Genomic DNA, 18,689 nt, shown 5'->3' on the forward strand with positions numbered 1-18,689 from the left:
ATGACACCAATCAGGGAAAACTAACATCTAATTTACCTCTACAAAAATCATAGCTCGTATGGTGGCTAAAGGAAATTATACAATTGTGACCTTCTAAATGAAAATAAAATAAAAAAAAATTGTAAATCCTTGGACAAATTGTTACAAGTTCACTAAAAGGAGGAATACGTAAAAGAATTAATTGGTCATTGTTGGAAGTAAATTAACAACTGGATAATAATTAGAGTCATGGCGTTGTGAAAGGTTAAAGTCCTTTATAAACAAGGCACAGTTGACCAGTAGGGCGTGTTGTTTCCAACGTTTGCACCAGCTCGAGTACTGCCAAATGAACACCATTACACAGTTATTGTATAACTGTCAAAGCTTTATTCATATGCCCTACCTGAAAGGAAATATTGGCTAAAATAAACCCGAGTCCTTCTAAACAAAATTCAATTCCGGGGTTGAGTTAAATTAACCTTTACAGACATTATACTATTGTGTATATTTTAGAGGATGTTGGCATCAAAATTGCCGATTGCACATTCGATAATGCCACTATGTATGAACCATGTAGAACATATCTATGTACCTAGTGGAACTTTAACCCTGACACATATAAGGACAAAAGCCAACAGGTCACCGAGCAGATGCATAAATATGGTATCTTGGCAAGCAAGAAATATGGAACGACTAACTTATGCGCTTAAAATCCGCTCATTCCAGAGAAATGCTTCTTCATGGATCGGTCCTTCTGGTGGTGATTGTTTCTTCCTCCTCCTCTGCCCCTCCCTCTCCCTCTTCCTCTACCCCTTTGGTTATTCCCATCCACCTCAGAATCACCAGATTGTTGCACAGGCTGCTGCTGCTGCTGCTGCTGATGAGATGCAATCTGTCTTCCACCTTCCTTCCTACTACCCCTACCAAAAGATTTGCCCGGAATCCCATTGCCTTCCATTACAGAAACCTGTGATTGGTTATCATCCTCCTTGTAGGAATCCGTCAACTTCTTTACTGCTCCAAGAGGAAGGTTTCCACCTCGTCCAAGGCCATGTATTAACTCCTTCTGAGCTTGCGTTACTAGTGAAGCTTCACCAGAATTTGCAACTGCTACCGCACCAGCCACTTTGTAGCTGTAATTCTTACCATCCTTGACATAGTACTGTGGCTTTCTCCTTGAGCCCCATTTTGAATCAGGGACATCTTTTACCGAGTTTCCACTCTCTGTTGCCCACGACTTCCCTGATTTTGCATTTATTTGGTCACCAAGTATCTCATTTTCTTCTAATCCAGAGTCTGCTACACTTAAACCCAAGTCATCAAAAGAGTCGTCATACTCATCTTCATATTCATATTGTAAAATCATAGCAGCAGTTTTTGATGTATCTTTCTCGTCCTTTTTATCCAGAATACTGAGATCAGGCAAATCAGCTCTAGATTTCCTTATAAATTTTCCTAGTGAAGCAGAGGATGACATCAATGACCCCTCTGTCTGTTGCTTCCTACTTACGACTTCTGGATTTGAGGATGCTGACATAGAATCAATTAATTTACCTTTTCCTTTATCATTCCCACTCACAGTGGTAGGCTTGGCTGGTGGTAATGTCTCTAGCGAGGTATCCAGGCTCTGCAGATCTTGATGAAGGGTTCCCTCTAAAATTCTTTGAATAACCTCTTCTGGATTCTGGTCATAAACCTCAAGACACGCAGCTAAAAATCCTTTACCGTAATCAGGGAACAGGTCCCTAATTTGACTGATGTTCGACTCTGCAATTGCAGCATCTTCATCCGTCAGTAATGATTGGTTTTGCACAGGGGCCGTTGCAGAATATGGGTCCTTATAAATCTGTTTCACAGAACTCATCATCCCGGATAAATATTGAAACTGTTCATTATCAATGAATATCCATCCTGCATCATAGTAACTGAGTTAGAAAAGGAAAAGGGCCAAGCATATTGCAAACATGAATGGAAAAATGCAACGATCGTTACCACTATCCTTTAATCTCTCAATCCCACTCAGTATATTAAAATTTCTTTCAACATCTTGAAGAAATGTTTCCTTCTGATGGCTTTCCCGAGAAAATGATGATACTGAATTGATATCTCGAATTGTTTGAACAAGAATATCGGCTCTGATGACTGGGTCCTCTACGTTGGCAGGAAACATCTTAGTGGCAGCTGGAAGAGGGATGTCATCTCTGAACACTTCATCACTTAGATAGCACAAGTGCAATAGTTGCCAACCAAACTTTACCAATCTTATTTTTAACATCTTCAGACTAACCAAGATATTAGATGTCGTGCCATCATGTTTGTCAGAAAAAATCATACGGAACCCCTTTTGTAATGATGGAATTAGTGAATCATGCAATCTGGCAAGGAGGCTCAGCAGTTCCTCATTCCCATAACTAATAAATTACACAGAAAAAAAATAAAATCAAAGTCTTGAAGGAAAACTTTAAATGGCAAATATTAATCATTTATCCTATTTAGATAAATTAACCAACACAAATATTCTACGCATGATACACCAAATGCAATGTTTGATGAGTCATTTCCATTGAAATTTTTCACATTCAATCTTCAGTTATAATAAAATTCAAGTTTCAGAGGTAAAGGATACCTCATTTCAACTGGACAAGAAAAGAATACAGCTGCTGGTTCGTATGCACTAACAAAAGAATCCATTGATACAATTGCATCATTTATAAAGTCCATCACCTATAAAAAAAGTCGAATGACATAATTATAATGCAGCATATTTTGAACAAGTACATAAATTGTGGATAAACTAAATCCTACGTTAACAAAGGTATGGAGAGGGAAGTAATTGTACTCAATTTTCCCTTTACCAGGGTGCAACTTTATCGTTACACCAACACTCGACCTCAATCTAAATGCTATATAGTTTTAAGAAATTATGGCAGGGACAATACACTATTCTCTGGCATATCATTTTCCACAGCAAAATTCTAGTTCAATAGCCTTCAAATATGGAAGTAATTATTGTCTATGAAATATCTGACACTGTGATACAGGGAAAATATTATTTACAATTGATTTGATGTGGTCAATGCCATAAATTCAAAGTTTTATTTTGCTATCGTGTTAAAATGTCCAGGGTTAGCTGGATTTTGCCCAAGAAGGTTTCTGGTATTGGATGCAGCAACAGGTAACTTCACATATAAAGGGGAGAGTAACTTGTAAAAGAAAGCTGGTCATTCCAGAATCTAGATAGAAGCTGCTCTACTCAAATGCTTAAGAGCTCATGAGCTGACCATTCTCTCTGGTATTTCCATACCGCAGTTTTAAATGCTATATATTCAACTGTTTTAACTCCATTTTGCAAATTCTATCCAGTTGCACTTGTATACTGCCATTCCTTAGTTGTATTTTCCTCTTGGTTCTTTTCCAATAAATGGATCATTAAAAATGGGTAACACAAATCCACTCAACTTTCTTAGTGGGACTAGGCCAATCAGTTATCCCGATGTAGAAAATTACAAACTTATAGATAGAGAATTTGAATATTTTCATATCTGCTTTATCACCCCGTAAAAAAACATTGGGTATTTGGGCTACAACTCGGTAACAGAATAAAGTGACTCACCTCCAGCAGATCAGCTTGAAGAAAAGCAGCATTGTGGTCATCGAGATTTCCAGAAGAAAATAAAACCTGTACATAATCCCCAAACGAAAGTTTTAATTTTCATTATAATTTTCTCCTATATACCATAATTATACACAAACTTTCCATCAAGATTTAGACATCCAGTCACTTATAAAAAGTTTTCTGAAAAACATTTCTATCCATTAATGCATTCTACATAAGTCAAATAACTTATAGAAGGAAAAGAAAAAAGGTCATCCTCGGGCACATTATTGGACAACAGGATGTTCAAAGGGAACTCAAGAAGAAACGTATAGGAGTCATACTTAAATACTATATCTTCTAACCTAAAAAGGATGAATTCATAACTAAAATTTATAAGATCAAAATATGCATGTTCTGTGCATACATCCAAATAATACAGAAACAATGATGTAAGCACCTGGTACAAACCAGTTCTCTCAACCCATATCATCCAACATTATTGTTAATTCTGTATGTAAAGGCCATTTCCTCTCCCCACCTTTTCTTCGGAAATGTTTGGAGGCATGCGCGCGAGCTAGATTATCCTTTTGTTGTGTTGAAAGTATAAATTCTAATAAAACAATCAAGAAACTCTATGGCATAATATAAATAAGATTACCCTTTTTAAGTCTTATGAAACAAAACAGTTTGTTGGACGTCAAAACTAAACTTATCAATTTAGCAAATAATATGATTCAAGACGTAACACATACTTTCGATAAAAAGAACAAACTAGATTAATATTCTCACCAACAAAAATAACTTATCTGCTTAAACCAAAAGACAGTATAAAAACTCAAAGCAGAAAAGAAAGTAATTAACATGATGAATATATAGTTTCACAGGTCAAATTACAAGAATACCTCCAATGATGAACTGCAACGTTCATGCATTGTGCTGACAATTCCTAGAAAATGGGATATTACTGCAGTCAGATTATTATGGAGCCAAGGTTGAGCACTGAAGGCATTTCTGACCTGAGACAAAAAAGAGAAAAGTTAGCAAGTAAAGTTAAATGCACAAAAAAGGAACTACTTAAATTGCACAACAAATTTTACATAGAACTACCCCTTAGATTGATATGGCTAAAGAACATAAAATGTGTACGGGTGTAATGCAGACAAAATAAAAAGGTTGGATTAGTATCCTTCAATATTTTTCATAACAATTGAGTAATAGGACATTCCAGAGAAGGTATAACTCAAGTAAACCAAAAAAAAAAAAAAAACTCAGAAAGATGAAGAGTAAAATAAGGCAGAGAGAGCTAAAGAATAAATCATACTGGTTTTTAGGAGAGAGGAAAAGAGAAAACCAAACATTGTCATGCATTCTATTTCACAAACAATAAGGGAAAACGTCTTAATGAACTTCATCTATTTTTTTATGCAAATAATTTAATAAACCAAAAAAGAAGTATCAAAGATATAAATCATGTATACAGGTGCCTAATTGTATGGGGAAGGGTAATTGTACACAGCCTTTCTGTTGCATATTCAAAGAAGCTATTTCCTTATACCACTTAATATACTATTAAAAAGAAATTCTCACCAGTGATCTTGTTAATTCTTCATTTTCATGATAGTATATGGCACATATATCCAACAACTTTGGCAATTCAAGCAACTTTTTCTCCTGCAAAAGAACTACAGGCAAAATTAGTGAACATCGGTGCATCACTATAGAAAAAAGATAAAATATAAGGTAATTGCCCGACAAGAATCCGCAGTGGAAATTATTTTCCAATAAATGCAATAATGTTTTATTATTATACCATAAATGGCCATACATATTTTTAGAGAACTGACCAATTTTATCAGCTATAAGTCAAATATGGGTGTTTGGAACCATGTCCAAAGAGAAAAGAAACGCGAGTTCTGGCACAGTACCAGACACTCCCTATTTATTGTATACACATAACATTTATAGAACATGTACAAAAACGTTGTTCCAATGCGAGTTCAACCTCTGCCTGGGCCAAGACATACTAAAGAAGCCCACACAGCCTAAAAAAGGTCAAATGAGATCCCACCTCCATGGTCTCTCAAACTGAGGGCATCGGCCGGTCGAGCACCAGGGTCTTTATTCGAAGAACTGCAATGCAGACACATTACGAAAAATCACACATAAAGAATACAGAGTCCAAAACAAAGTATCACTCCAACTCAAGAGAAACTTACATGCGATACAATACCATGAAAACGCGGCGACTCAAATCCCTCTCGCCAACAATAACACCTGCTACAATCCCTTTCACCCCGCGATGAGGAAAATCATACCACCTGTTTCTAAATTGCAAGAAGCTGTCCAAAAACTCATGTAGGGAGGCATCAGCAGCCACTGCAAATACAATTAAAAACATTGACACCAACTTCACACAAAAATTCCAAACGCAAAAACATCACAACACACAATTCAATGACAAGTTGAGTACTATCAGTATACACGGTTTGATAAGATTAGATTGAGGATGAATGAAGAAGAAAAAAATATTATTTTTTTAGAGAATGAATGAATGAATAATTTAGTGAAGTACCTTGCGTCCAGAATTGCTTAGGTTTGCACTTGAGCAAGCGTGACAAGTGTGTGTTCAAAAGATCTACGACTCTCTGAGATTCGAGAGGATCCAATGCTCCATCTTCGACGCCAAGACCCGCCGCCACGGCCTCGTCTTGTGGTAAGTATTTAACGAAATTCCCATTATGGCCTCTGTCTGGGACTCTGCTAGTGGTGGCGGGGATGGATGGTTGGGTTTGTCTGAGAGAAGTTGAGAGGGTTGGATTGGGATTTTTAGGGTGAAAATTGTTGTGGTTATGGGTTTTGGTGAAACCTTTGTTATTGCTGTCTTGTCTACCCTGACCGGATCTATTCGACATTTCAATCGGAAAAAATCAAGAGAAGTGCCGTAAGAGAAGGGCGGCGACGGTGCTGAGTTGCTAAAGTGTTGGAAGTAAAACTGAATTCGTCCCTTCAAATACCAAAACTTTACTCAGTGTTGGGTTGGGTTCAGTTCAGAGCCAATTCTCAGGTTTTGTTGGAATTGCCACAATCATAATTTGCATAATCCATCTCTTATATCTTTTCTTTTTCTTATTTATTATCTTATTTAATTAATTAATTAATTATATATATATATATATAAGATAAATTGTGTAATGTTAAAGTTGCAATTATCATTTATATTACCATAAAAAGAAATTCATTAAAAAAAATGACTTAGAGTATCTCATTAGTTTTTTTTTTTTTTTTTATAAAATAGTATCTTTTAAATATTTTTTTAAATAGTTAAATATACTAGGGACATATCACATGCATAAGATTAGCAAAATATTGTAATCCAAAATGCGCAAAAATTCAATAATTTTTTGAAAACCATATCACTTAGTTAAATTCATGTAATAGACTACTATATCATCATTTGCGGCATCACCAATAGTCATAACACTCTTCAATCCTAAAAACTAATCACATAACAAAAAAAGTGTGCTAATACAGAAGACCAAAAACATATTCAAATCTTTAATAAAAAAATTAAAAAATTATTTCACTGAATCAAATCATCATAACATATGTTGAGTAAACTACTAATTTTCAACTTTATAATTATCATTAATATAGTCTATTTCCAATTTTTTTTAAAAGGCAATTGAAAACATATTAAGCTTGTTCATATATATATATATATATATATATATATATATATATATATATATATATATATATATATATAAAAGTTTGTTAATTTATGGAGTTTTTTAAGTTAGTACATTTTAATAAAATATATTAAATTTTAGATTACAAAAATGTTTCTATTAAAAACAATAATTTTAAATTCAAAAATATTTTAATAATTTTAAAATTTAATTTAAAATAAAAATATAAAAAATAATTATTAAAAATCCTAATTAATCCAAATGTATCCAATACGATCAATTATTTTTATTTTAATGTTTCCGATTTTAGTTCATAATATGCATTTTATTTAAGTCGTTTAAATCCATTTTAAGATTTTATATTCAAATTGATAGGTATACTCGACTTTTTTTCAAAATAAAAAGTTCTCTTATATAAAAGTAAAATGAAGTTGTCCACAAAAATATTTGCAATCTCCACATTCAATTTTTTTTTTCTGTTAAAATGAAGACGAATTACTGGTGTTAAAGGTTCTGTTAACTTAATTACACATTTTACCTTCAACTTGTACTTTCTGATGATTTTTTTTTTCATGCAAATTATCATTCGTTATTTTCTCACTGAACCTCAGTTTTAAATGGGACAGATTTGAACCGTATAAAATAAACACATTTATAAAAATATATATTATTTTAAAGCCTTCATGTCATTAAATACATACAAAACATAACCTTTGTGTAAACTACATGTAAAATAACATCTTTTTCTAATTTATTTATTTCTTTACAATTTTAGTATCACTCTCAACTAATTAAAAACATGTTAAAAGGTACAGTGTGTTTTTAAAACATCACGACCGCCATCTTAAAATATTTATATAAAAAATTCATTTCATCTTCCAGAGTCAAAGTTGAATGATGTTTAAAACTAACGGAAAATCATGATAAGAATCAAACGTGGTAATTATTCATCTCGTGTTTTTAAAATAAGATGAAGTACAGTCTAATAATATTTTAAAAGAACAAAAGATAATTTCATCTGTGCATATTACCCAAATTTATAACCACCAGACCGACTCTAGTAGTTTTTTCTATTGATTATTTACTATAATTATAAAATACGAACTTTAAACCAGAGAGACAGAAAATAATAATAATAATGATGATGATGATAATAATAGTAATAATAATAATAATAATAAATAATGATAATAATAATAATAGAGCAGAACTACTCGCAGAAACAACAAAGGATTCTGCTGCATATCCCATCAAAATATATCTTAAGAAAATCTAAGCAGTCATCAATAAAGCTCCTAATAAGAGCCAGATCAAATGGTCATAACTAAACACAATCACCAGGAAAAAGATCATACTTTCACTAAGACAAATAGCGGCTTGTTTCCCAGCCTATCTCGCCCCTGAAACAAGGCAGAAGAAAAAAATTCAGTGTCGTGCGCAATAGCCAGACCAAAAGAATCCGGAAGTTATGGCCTTTCTTTCTAAATAGAGAATAGAAAACACCTATGCAGGACCAGAAGCTATAGATTAACCATGCACCATAATCAGTTGAGAGGAATTCAAGAGGTGACATAACTTCAATGACCTTCCTCCAGCAAGATTAGCAGTATTGTAATTTTTAAACCAAACATATTAGATCAAGGCAGGATCACTAACGGTGACCGACAAAGTCCGTATAATTTCTCCATTTTTTGCCTCTTTTTACTACATATTTTTACGATTTAATTGTAAGGTATGAAACCCGGGTTCTCCACCTAAAATGACCACCTATTGCATGGTTAAAAAAGTGACTTAGAGAAGACTTATTGTAACCAACTTTGGTTAAGAAAATCTTTCATGTTGAAGACAGGACACAACTTATTAGCTTGAGTGAACCTATTAAGAAACGTGTGGTTTGTTTTCTACTTTGTTCTTCACGTTTCTCTCAGGCGAGTTGCATTCCACTTTATCTATATGTGTTATTGCAGAAAAGGTTATAAAAGAATTGTAAACACACAACTGAACCTCACTCGCTCATTTTCTTACCGTCTTAGTTGGTCTGGTCGCAAAATGATATGCTAAAATTTATGATTTGGATTCTGGTGATAATTTCTCCCTTGTTACTTTGATGATTTTTATTCTTATTTATGGTTGACATGAGACAATATACCTAGTACTAGCTAGATATTAAAATTTTCTTGCATGTAATTTTGAGGAAGAAATCTGCATGGAACAACCATCTAGTTTTGTTACTCAGAGGGAGTCTGATCTTGTTTGCAAGCTACCGAAGTCTTACTATGATTTAAAATAATCCTTGAGGTTGGTTTTGTAAATTTAGTAGCTACCCAACCGTTTGGTGTGGTTAGCTATAACATAGATCACTCTGTGTTCTTTAAATGCTCACAATTTGATAAGATAACTTGTGTATACTATTGTGTTTACAAGTGATGATCAAGACAACATCAGGCAGTTGACGCAACATTAGTTCAGAATTCAAAGGTTTTGAAACGATGCCTTAGTCGATTGTGATACTTCTTCGGAACTAAATATCAAAGATGGAAACATACTATCAATATTTTGGAAGAAACGGGAATTCTTATTTGTAAGCTTGTTGATATTCCTATGGACCCAAATGTGAGGTTTCTACCAAGTCAGAGAGATTCCTATAATGATCTAGGCAAATATAGATTGGTTGTGAAATTAAATTATCTAACAAAGACTACAAACGTTTTCTTTCCTATTACTGTCATCAGTCACTATCTCAATTCACCATGTCATAGACACTGGAATGTAGTTGCTCAGATCCTTGGGTGCATCAAAGGATTACCAGGCCAAGGGCTCGTTGATACGGACAAGAGTAATGCTAACATCATTGTATATACAAATGAATATTGGGAAGATCCAGAATAGGCTATTATGTTTTCGTTGGTGGAAACTTTAACTTGAGGAAAAGTAAAAGGTAGACTTTAGCCAGAAGATAAAGTACAAGTATTGGGTAATAGCTAATGCGACTTGTGAACCCCTATGGTTAAAGCATTTACTTCAAAACTTGAAGCTTTGTAAGACATATCCCATGACACTTTGTTGTATAACCAATCAACTAATAGAAGTCTAAACATATATATAAGTTTTGTGGGCTCTATGGAACAACCTATTGACATGTTGGCGAAGTTCTTACAACCCTAGAAAAGCTTCTATATTGAACAAGTTGGACACAGCTAACATGTATGCTGCCTTAAGTGTGTTGGGAAGTCTCCTTAATTACAGACACTCCTAACCCGCCCCAGCTGTGACTTCTTTGGAGGTTGCTTAAAACTGCAATCTCAAGAGTTGGTTTAGTCTCACATTAACTAGTTAAGTGCAAGTCAGTCCTCACTTTAAAAGGCAATTATATAGTTAAGTTAGACTTAAACTCTACCGTAAGACAGAGTCAGATACTATCCCATACCCAATGTTGGATCACCTGTATTTACCATCTTGTAGGTTGGATGTCCTAGGTATAAAGGATTGTGTTGGAAAGTCATTTTGCAGTCACCACTAGCCTGCCCAAGTTGTGGTCTCTTTGGGGTCGCCTTGCAATCTTAAGTGTAGTGATTTAGTCTTGCATCAATTAGTGATATAACCAAATTAAAATATAGGTGAAATGTAATTCTCACTTTATAAACAATTTTTGTAGAATTTAGTAAGAGTTAAACCCAAATGTTAAGAAAGGAGAGTATTGACCATCATCAGATTCTACTTTTCTTATTAGCTTTCCTAATTATTGCTAATGAGACAAATTATTTGATCCCAGATTCTAGGATCAGTTAGGATTAAGAATTTTCTTTGTTCATGACTCATTTGTATAAATACCTATATTTTTAAAACCAGTAACTGAATCAGTTAAGAAATCATAGGTGGAGAACTAGTATTAATAACTGCACCAGTTCAAGGCTCCATAGTTCATCATGGTCGAACTAGTATTAATAAATCATTATAATAATTAAATAATATAAAATTAAAAATTAAAAAAATGTAATATCATAAATTCATAATTCTATAATGTTAAAAACTAAAATAAGACATGAATTTCTAATTAAGTTGCATTTAAATACATATAAAAAATAGAATTGAATAAAAACAATGACAAATATTTTAGATTTATTTTTATTATATATATATATATATATATATATATATATATATATATATATATATATATATATATATATAAAACATTATCACATTGAACCTAGTAAATCCAATTAGTTTGACAGGTCCTATTACCTAGTACTTAAATCTGAAAATGTCAAATCAAGTCATTCTCCATTGGGTAAGTGCACAATTTACTTTGCACTAGTTGCCTACACAATAATTTTTTAGATTAATGGCTCCCACAATTTTCAAAGACACAATTCAACTTTACCGTCTTTCTATAGCTCTGCTAATGTCGCTTGAGATCCTAAAATTCCAAGAGTAACTTAGCAAGATAATAACCATCCAGATTTCGGTGTTTGTTTATTTAATTAATTTTTAAAGTTGACATGTTCCACATATTTAAAAAATAAATCAAGCCAACAATTAGACAAGGAGAGGATAAATATATGTTAGGGCAGTACCTTCAGCTCTGGTAATTCAATCAGACAAGCACACTCCACAACATGAACCCCAACACGTTCTGCAATAAAGGGAGTAACAAACAAAACAACTAAGAATGTATTGAAATGCTTATGTTGAGCATTAAACACTATAAAATTAAACATTATAGAATACACTTCCAAGTCAAACAATCACTTCACTTGAAAAAACAATTTTAGTGGTAGACTAAGAGGGTGCTATTAGGTTCATTACCCAGAAACAAGCTTCTGTCTTCTCATTAAAAGTACATAATACAGGCATTACTTGTCTGAATGTATAAATAAACAGAAAGAAGAAAACAATGAATGCTGAAAGACTGATAGTATGGTCTCTTCTGTGGTTCAATGATGGACCCAAGTCCATGTTTGGTCATTGGCACAATTCTAAATACATTTTTAATCCACAAAAGAAAAAACACAAGGTCTTTCTAACACGCAAGTCATATGAACCAGACAAGAGTAACTAGGTTGGGATGCAGGAACGACTCGTGGATAGCTTTAGGAAGGCAGAAAACTAACTTTTACCCAAAATGGGTTTTCCTTGTCTAGCCCAAAATGCAGTAATATTGACAAGTTTACCTAGTAGCTTAATTGCAGCATCTAACGTTCCCCCAGTGGCAATAAGATCATCTATGACTAAGGCCCGTTCTCCAGGTTGTACAGCCCCTACATGCATCTCCATTTTGTCTTTTCCATACTCCAAAGAATACTCTTCTGATATAACCTCCCCTGTAAGTATAATCAAAACATGACCATTCAACAACTAAAAATAAGCACAATGAAGAAGTGCAAAAGTTAGAATTGATGACCATACACAACACAGAGATTCAAAAAGGCCTCGAACCACAATTATCTGTTAAGTAGGGATTTGAAAAGAAAGGTACAGAAAATATGCCTGGCAATTTATTGGGTTTCCTCATGGGGACAAATTTTGCTCCAATAGCTAATGCAATGGGTGGACCAAATATAAAGCCTCTTGCTTCAACACCTGCATTGGGACATAAGTACAGCTATCAGAAAAAATTAGTCACTTATTTTGAGCAGAAGTAAGAGAAAATGCACAATCCAGATTTGTAGCAACACAGATTCTAATTGGTATCTGAGTTTGCGTCCACTATCGTCGGAAGTTGGAATAAAACAAAGATCTCACTTTGGCAATTTGTATGGAACTCAATGAATTAATGGAAGTTAGTCGTTCAAGAGATCATTCCAGCAAAAAATTATCAACGAAGTATTTGAAACACATAAAAACAAATATAAAATTTTGACTTGCACCCACAGGAAAGGAAGCAATGCTGCCACCCATCACAAATTGCAGATTAGAATTGAAAAAAAAAATATATATATTCTTGCAACACCAAAAAGCTTAAGAACACAACGGCAAATTCTAATTTATCTAGTACAAAACTCATGGATTACGATTCTCAGGCTAATAAAGAATGTCATCTTAAGAGAAAGAAAGGTGTAGAGCTAGAACAGGCCACACATGTGGGACACAAGGCCTTATATCTCCTCAGCCTCAATTGGGAGTCACTGTTCCAGTACACGCACAAAAAAAAAGTTCGACGTTGCTTAGAAATGAAGCAAGTGATAATTTGTGAACATCTTTGTTGTTTAACCAACTAAGCATCTTTTAGAGACAAAACAGTGAAGCTCACACGAAGGTCAAAGTTAACAACACCAATAATGCATGAATACCTATAATGATTTGACCCTTGGGCTTGAGGCAAATAGAAAGACTTACATAGGGTCCATTATGTAACATGACAGATCACGTTCTTTACTAACATGTAAGGATCTCTTTAAACCACTATCACACCCTCCCTCTACCCAAATTCGCAATAAATAAGTTGGCTGCAAGAGCGGAAAGGACACTGCGAATGAAAGATCACAAGTTGATACATATAATAAAGTGGTTTTTACATAACACTCCGAGTGACAAAATCTAAGTCTCCCCTGGCCCCGGGTTGAGGAATTGCGACAAAAATAGAAGCGAAAACAGAAACAAAAAGGGGTAAAGAAATTTATAAGAAACCGAGAAAAGAAGAAATCAGGAATAATGAGTACCTGCGACAACATTGATATTTTGATCTCTGTACCTCTCAACAAAAAGATCGATGGTGTCTTTGAAAGCCTTGGGATCAAGAAGCAGCGTGGTTATGTCCTGAAACAAAATTCCTGAGACAGACAACGAATGCAAGGTAAAAGAAATTATTAAACGAAAGGAAGGAAAATATATGGTTGCGTGAGAGGGGAAGAAGAGAGAGGGAGACCTGGCTTGGGAAAATCAGGGATGACTCGGATTGCAGAGGAGATTCTCTCCAAGCGCGGGTCTTGTTCATCTTTAGCGTTTTTCAGAGCCATTCCGGTCACTCGTCTAGCTGCCCAACCAAACAAAGACAAAGGAATGTTTTATTGTGTGTTGGGAAGAAAGACAAAAACAGTAACAATAGGAGAGAGAGAAGGGAATTGATTGAAAGTTACGTACCGGAAGAAGTGGAACGGCGGAGGACGGTGGACGGAGGGTTGGAAGAAGGGAGTGAGAAAGGGAGGAGCGGAGGGAATCTAGAAGAAGGGAAAGAGGGGAAAGCGGCAGTGACGGCTGACCCAAACGACCACGAAATGGAGCAATTCGCAACCCGCATTCTCTTCTTGCCTCCTCACTTGTCACTTTTCCATTTCCACAAAATTAAAAATAACCCACAAAAAATAATTAAAATAAAAACATATATTTCTTCTAAGTGCCCAGATTTGGCACACCACCTCTTAAATTCTGCTTTATTGGAACGCGGGCTAATAATAATGCCAAAATAAATTACAATAATGATAAAGAAATTAAAATGGTCGGTGAAAGGGCATTTTCGTCCAATCCTACTCCCATTTGCCAGTTGATGCGGTAGGTGAAGTGAGGTTCCATTCAATCAGAAACTTTTAAAATTTTTATTTTTTTAATAACTCATTTTTAAACATTTAATGTTATAAAAAATATATCACTTTATTCATAAAGTCAATTTCTCGAAATATTTACATTAAATCAATTTAAGCTGAATTATTAACATGTTTTTAGCTTTTTAACTAAATTTGTTTTCCATATGATAATTTCTTTGGTGAACTGCTTTATTAAATAGTCAATCCACTCTTATACATTATGAATTAAGATTTTCTAAGCTAGTGATCAAACTAAGATATAAATGTGCAGCTCGTATACTTGAACAGAGAGAAAAAAATAACTTATTTTGTTCCAGAATTTAAAAATTAATAATTGCGTTGAAATTTGTACTTTTTTTTTCTCCCGTACTAAAATTTGGTTGATGTTGTATCCTGTGATACAGATTAAAAGAATTATCAAAAGGTTGTTTCTTAAAAAGGAGGACGTACGTACTCCACTAATTAGTACATAACTAAAAAAAGTCTTTTTTTAATAAAACTAGAGAAGCCTTAAGAAAACTCATATTTATAGGGATTCATATATTATAGATACTCTATAGTCTTGCCAATGGTCAATGGGTAAAGATACTTTGACATCGTCACGTGTCACATTTTGAGTGATTCACGTGTTTTAAAAAATAAAATAAGAGAATGACATGGATTGAATGTATAGTAATATATCTGACATTAATATATAAATAAGTGAGTAATTTAGGTTAACTTTTAGCACGAGGATATGACATCTTTGAATCTGCCACTTGTTTTGAACTTCACAGTTTATTTTTAACCAATTTTATTGAGTAAAATTCATTAGTTATCATTTAAGAACACATTTATATCGAATCTCGAAGGAAATATTTTTCTTTAAAGTGATGGTGCAGAAAGAAAAGTGGTAACAATGTACAAATAACTAGGTAGTTTAGGTTAACTTTTAACACCAAAAGGACATCTTTGAATTTGTCACTTGTCACGTCATTCTGTCATTTTATTTTTTAAAACACGTGGATCACCCAGAATGTCAAAATATCATTACTCCTTGCGAATAACATAAAATAGAAAATATTGGGTAAAAAAAAATTAACACTTTTTTTTCTTTTCTTTTAGAAGTGGTAAAATGGATTAGTTGTAAAAATTTAGTTTATTTGTGTAAGAGTGAAAATCGTAAAAGTAAATAAAATTTGAATATATTATTATTTAAATTATAAAAATGTATAAATAATCAAATTATATTACTCAAATTTTATTCTACAAAAAAATATTATTTCCCTGTAACACTTTCTTTTCAATGAATTTATGAAATAATTAAAACACTTCAATATGATCATAAGTTAATTTTCGGAAAGTTTTTCTTTGTCATTTTCTTTGTTTGAGTTGTTTTTATATTTCAATTGTGAGTAGTATGATTAATAGTTCAAGTTTGGTTTCTATTAATTTAATTTCAAACAATATATTAATTAAACTTTAATTTGTACCGGAAAATTACTAGCAAGAGTAGTGTAGTGAAAATTTCCTTTTAATTCAGAAAATGATATCTTAACACCAATTTTTGCCACTATTTTGATACTGTACACGTGTCAAAATGTGATTGGACGATTTCAAATTAAAAAAAAAACTGAGACAAGGGTATATTTGGAAGAGAAAAACCAAAGTTCTTTTTTTAATTTGCAATCGTCTAACCACATTTTGACACGTGTGCAATGCCAAATGGAGTCAAAAAATTGGTGTTAAAATATCATTGTCCTTTTCATAATAAGAGTTTAAGAATGTCCACGTTATTTTTAATTATTTATAAAATTTTAATTTGCATAATTGATATTAAATACTAATTAATAAAATATGAAAAACCAACAAAGAATTTGAAGATCTATCTATTAATGTCATTTCTCTCTAATAATTTTATTTCGAAAGCTTAGTCAAGACTCTCCATAACAAAAAAAGAAGGTGTTGTAATAAACATGCATTAAATAAAACTTATAACATTATACTATTTTTAATGTATCATATTTTGAAGTTTTATTTCATTGTATTTTTAAGTGTTTATTTGATCTTATGTTATTACTAACTGTATTAATCTGATTATTTTATAATTTCATATTATATTGTCTTGTTTATTTTAATTCATTATCCACAATCAAACTAATTATATTAAAATGTGTGATTGTTGGAGATATTTGTTTTAGATAATTTAATAATAATAAACAAGATATTTGTATAATATCGTTATAAATTAAAAAAAATTAAACACAGATATTTTGGATGCAGATCAATATTAATATTAATGATTTAAAGTTTAATGATTTGTCTAAAATTCAAAATTTATTCTGAAAACTCATATTGCAACAGTTCAGAGAATATCTGGTAAGAAACATTTTCATGTAGTGAATTTATGATTCAGTTCATAACCTCTCTTGTTATCTGAAAAATGTATTTATAAATTTTAAAATATATATCTTTATTAAAAATACCATAATTATGATCAAATGATGATTTATTAATTCTCTTTCCTCGTAACTCTCTAATTAGGATAATGATCAGCTCATGAACATAAGTCACTGATGTAAAAAAGGCTTCAGACATTTATTATTTTGGGATTTTAATATTATCCCAACCTGACGTTTTTATGTGTGACGTTAATGGGACGTCGAACTCTGTACGTCTGATGTCATCATAGACGGTTAAATGTCATGTCCGACGTCTATAAAGACATCGGACATGACATTAATTGATGTCTACGGGCACTACTAAGACGTCGGACATGACACAAACTGACGTCCAAAGACACTATAGACGTCGTATATGGCATTAACCGACGTCTACTGAGTTTTCGTTGTGTTTTAATGTAGTTTTGCTCGTGTTTTTAGGTAGCGTAGTAACACCTCTTTCCTTTGCTAGTTTCTTCGTAAGAAAAAAATGTATCTTTTGGATCTCTCATGACATTTCAACCCAAAATCGAATCTGGATCGTTACCTAGTTCTATTCCAACCGCCAAAGAAAAAGAGTACGATGACATGAAAACTAGGCATGAACCCAGGTTCGGCTTTAGGTTGAAATGACATAAGATATCCAAAAGACGCAAACTTTTCTTATGAGGAAACTAGCAAAGGGAGAAGGTGCCTTATGCTACCTAAAGACACAAGAAAAACTACACCAAAACACAACGAAAATTCATTTTTATCGGTTCAAACGAAAGATAATACAACAAAGACTAATTTAATCGGAGTAAAAGTAAGTTTAAATGGTTCAAAAGAGATAAAACTCACTTGGAAATGCAATACCGTAGAGAGAAAATGCGATGGAAGACGATGAAGTGCGCATAACTACTAGTTCACAATGTCTTATTTAACAGGAAATAAGACGTCAGTTGCCCTATAGACCGACGTCTATTCTCGAATATACATCGGGAACCTCACTAATGTGACATCCATTCGTTTTAAAAATTAATATTCATGATATATATAGACGTCGGTTGTAAGGGGAGCCGACGTCTATAATTGCATATAGAAGTCAAGGTGGTGGAAAAAAATGATTTTTCACCTACCTGTCAAACATATAAACGTCGGTTGGAAGGGTCCTGGCGTCTATAATATTATAGACGTCGGTATCCCTCCTAACGGAAGTTTATATGGCAAAAAAAAATGACTTTTCACCTACTTGTCAAACATATAGATGTTAGTCGGAGGGACCTTATAATATTATAGACGTCGGAGCCCCTCCTAAATGAAAATGTCATTAGTCATTAATTTACTCAAACTCCCTAAGTGACATTTAAGAAGTGATGTTAAAAACCAATTCTACATAGATTAACAAGACAATATAATTATATCATAAAATAACCATTAAAATTAGGGTTAAATATGTTTTTAGTCCTTATACTTTGGGACGATTTTGGTTTTAGTCCCT

At 33.0% G+C, this 18,689-nt stretch overlaps 2 protein-coding genes across 4 annotated transcripts; both read right to left on the reverse strand.

The window, feature by feature from the left end:
- Positions 1–346: 346 nt before the first annotated feature.
- LOC106762483 (activating signal cointegrator 1 complex subunit 2) lies at positions 347–6,673 on the reverse strand. 3 transcript variants are annotated; one of them, XM_014646426.2, is made up of 9 exons: positions 6,150–6,673; positions 5,794–5,953; positions 5,646–5,707; positions 5,165–5,259; positions 4,480–4,593; positions 3,593–3,658; positions 2,606–2,703; positions 1,972–2,390; positions 347–1,890 (listed from the first exon to the last, which is right to left on the reverse strand). In XM_014646426.2, exons 1-9 carry the CDS (start codon positions 6,487–6,489, stop codon positions 686–688), a joined length of 2,559 nt encoding a protein of 852 aa, XP_014501912.1. In that variant the 5' UTR covers positions 6,490–6,673; the 3' UTR covers positions 347–685. The 3 variants fall into 3 exon arrangements, with proteins under 3 accessions (XP_014501912.1, XP_022636674.1, XP_014501913.1); XM_022780953.1 differs by lacking the exon at positions 6,150–6,673 and having other exon boundaries at positions 5,165–5,248; positions 5,808–5,937; XM_014646427.2 differs by lacking the exon at positions 6,150–6,673 and having other exon boundaries at positions 5,165–5,248; positions 5,794–5,855.
- Positions 6,674–8,411: 1,738 nt separating this feature from the next.
- On the reverse strand, positions 8,412–14,578 carry LOC106762467 (adenine phosphoribosyltransferase 1). Its single transcript, XM_014646395.1, has 7 exons — positions 14,350–14,578; positions 14,135–14,242; positions 13,929–14,039; positions 12,757–12,849; positions 12,441–12,590; positions 11,844–11,902; positions 8,412–8,666 (listed from the first exon to the last, which is right to left on the reverse strand). Exons 1-7 carry the CDS (start codon positions 14,504–14,506, stop codon positions 8,616–8,618), a joined length of 729 nt encoding a protein of 242 aa, XP_014501881.1. The 5' UTR covers positions 14,507–14,578; the 3' UTR covers positions 8,412–8,615.
- Between the last annotated feature and the right edge of the window lie 4,111 nt (positions 14,579–18,689).

Source organism: Vigna radiata, chromosome 5 (assembly GCF_000741045.1).
Source record: "Vigna radiata var. radiata cultivar VC1973A chromosome 5, Vradiata_ver6, whole genome shotgun sequence".
In the NCBI taxonomy this organism is placed as follows: domain Eukaryota; kingdom Viridiplantae; phylum Streptophyta; class Magnoliopsida; order Fabales; family Fabaceae; genus Vigna; species Vigna radiata.

What these genes read in the sequence shown, in the direction of transcription:
- LOC106762483 (XM_014646426.2), bottom strand. Translation starts at nt 6,489, where the DNA reads ATGTCGAATAGATCCGGTCAGGGTAGACAAGACAGCAATAACAAAGGT. An exon ending in AAGAATTAACAAGATCACTG is followed by an intron (nt 4,594 to 5,164) that starts GTGAGAATTTCT and finishes TTTTTGTCTCAG; the next exon opens with GTCAGAAATGCCTTCAGTGC. An exon ending in GTTGCAGTTCATCATTGGAG is followed by an intron (nt 3,659 to 4,479) that starts GTATTCTTGTAA and finishes GATTATGTACAG; the next exon opens with GTTTTATTTTCTTCTGGAAA.
- LOC106762467 (XM_014646395.1), bottom strand. Translation starts at nt 14,506, where the DNA reads ATGCGGGTTGCGAATTGCTCCATTTCGTGGTCGTTTGGGTCAGCCGTC. An exon ending in AAATATCAATGTTGTCGCAG is followed by an intron (nt 12,850 to 13,928) that starts GTACTCATTATT and finishes GTCCCAATGCAG; the next exon opens with GTGTTGAAGCAAGAGGCTTT. An exon ending in GAAACCCAATAAATTGCCAG is followed by an intron (nt 12,591 to 12,756) that starts GCATATTTTCTG and finishes TTATACTTACAG; the next exon opens with GGGAGGTTATATCAGAAGAG.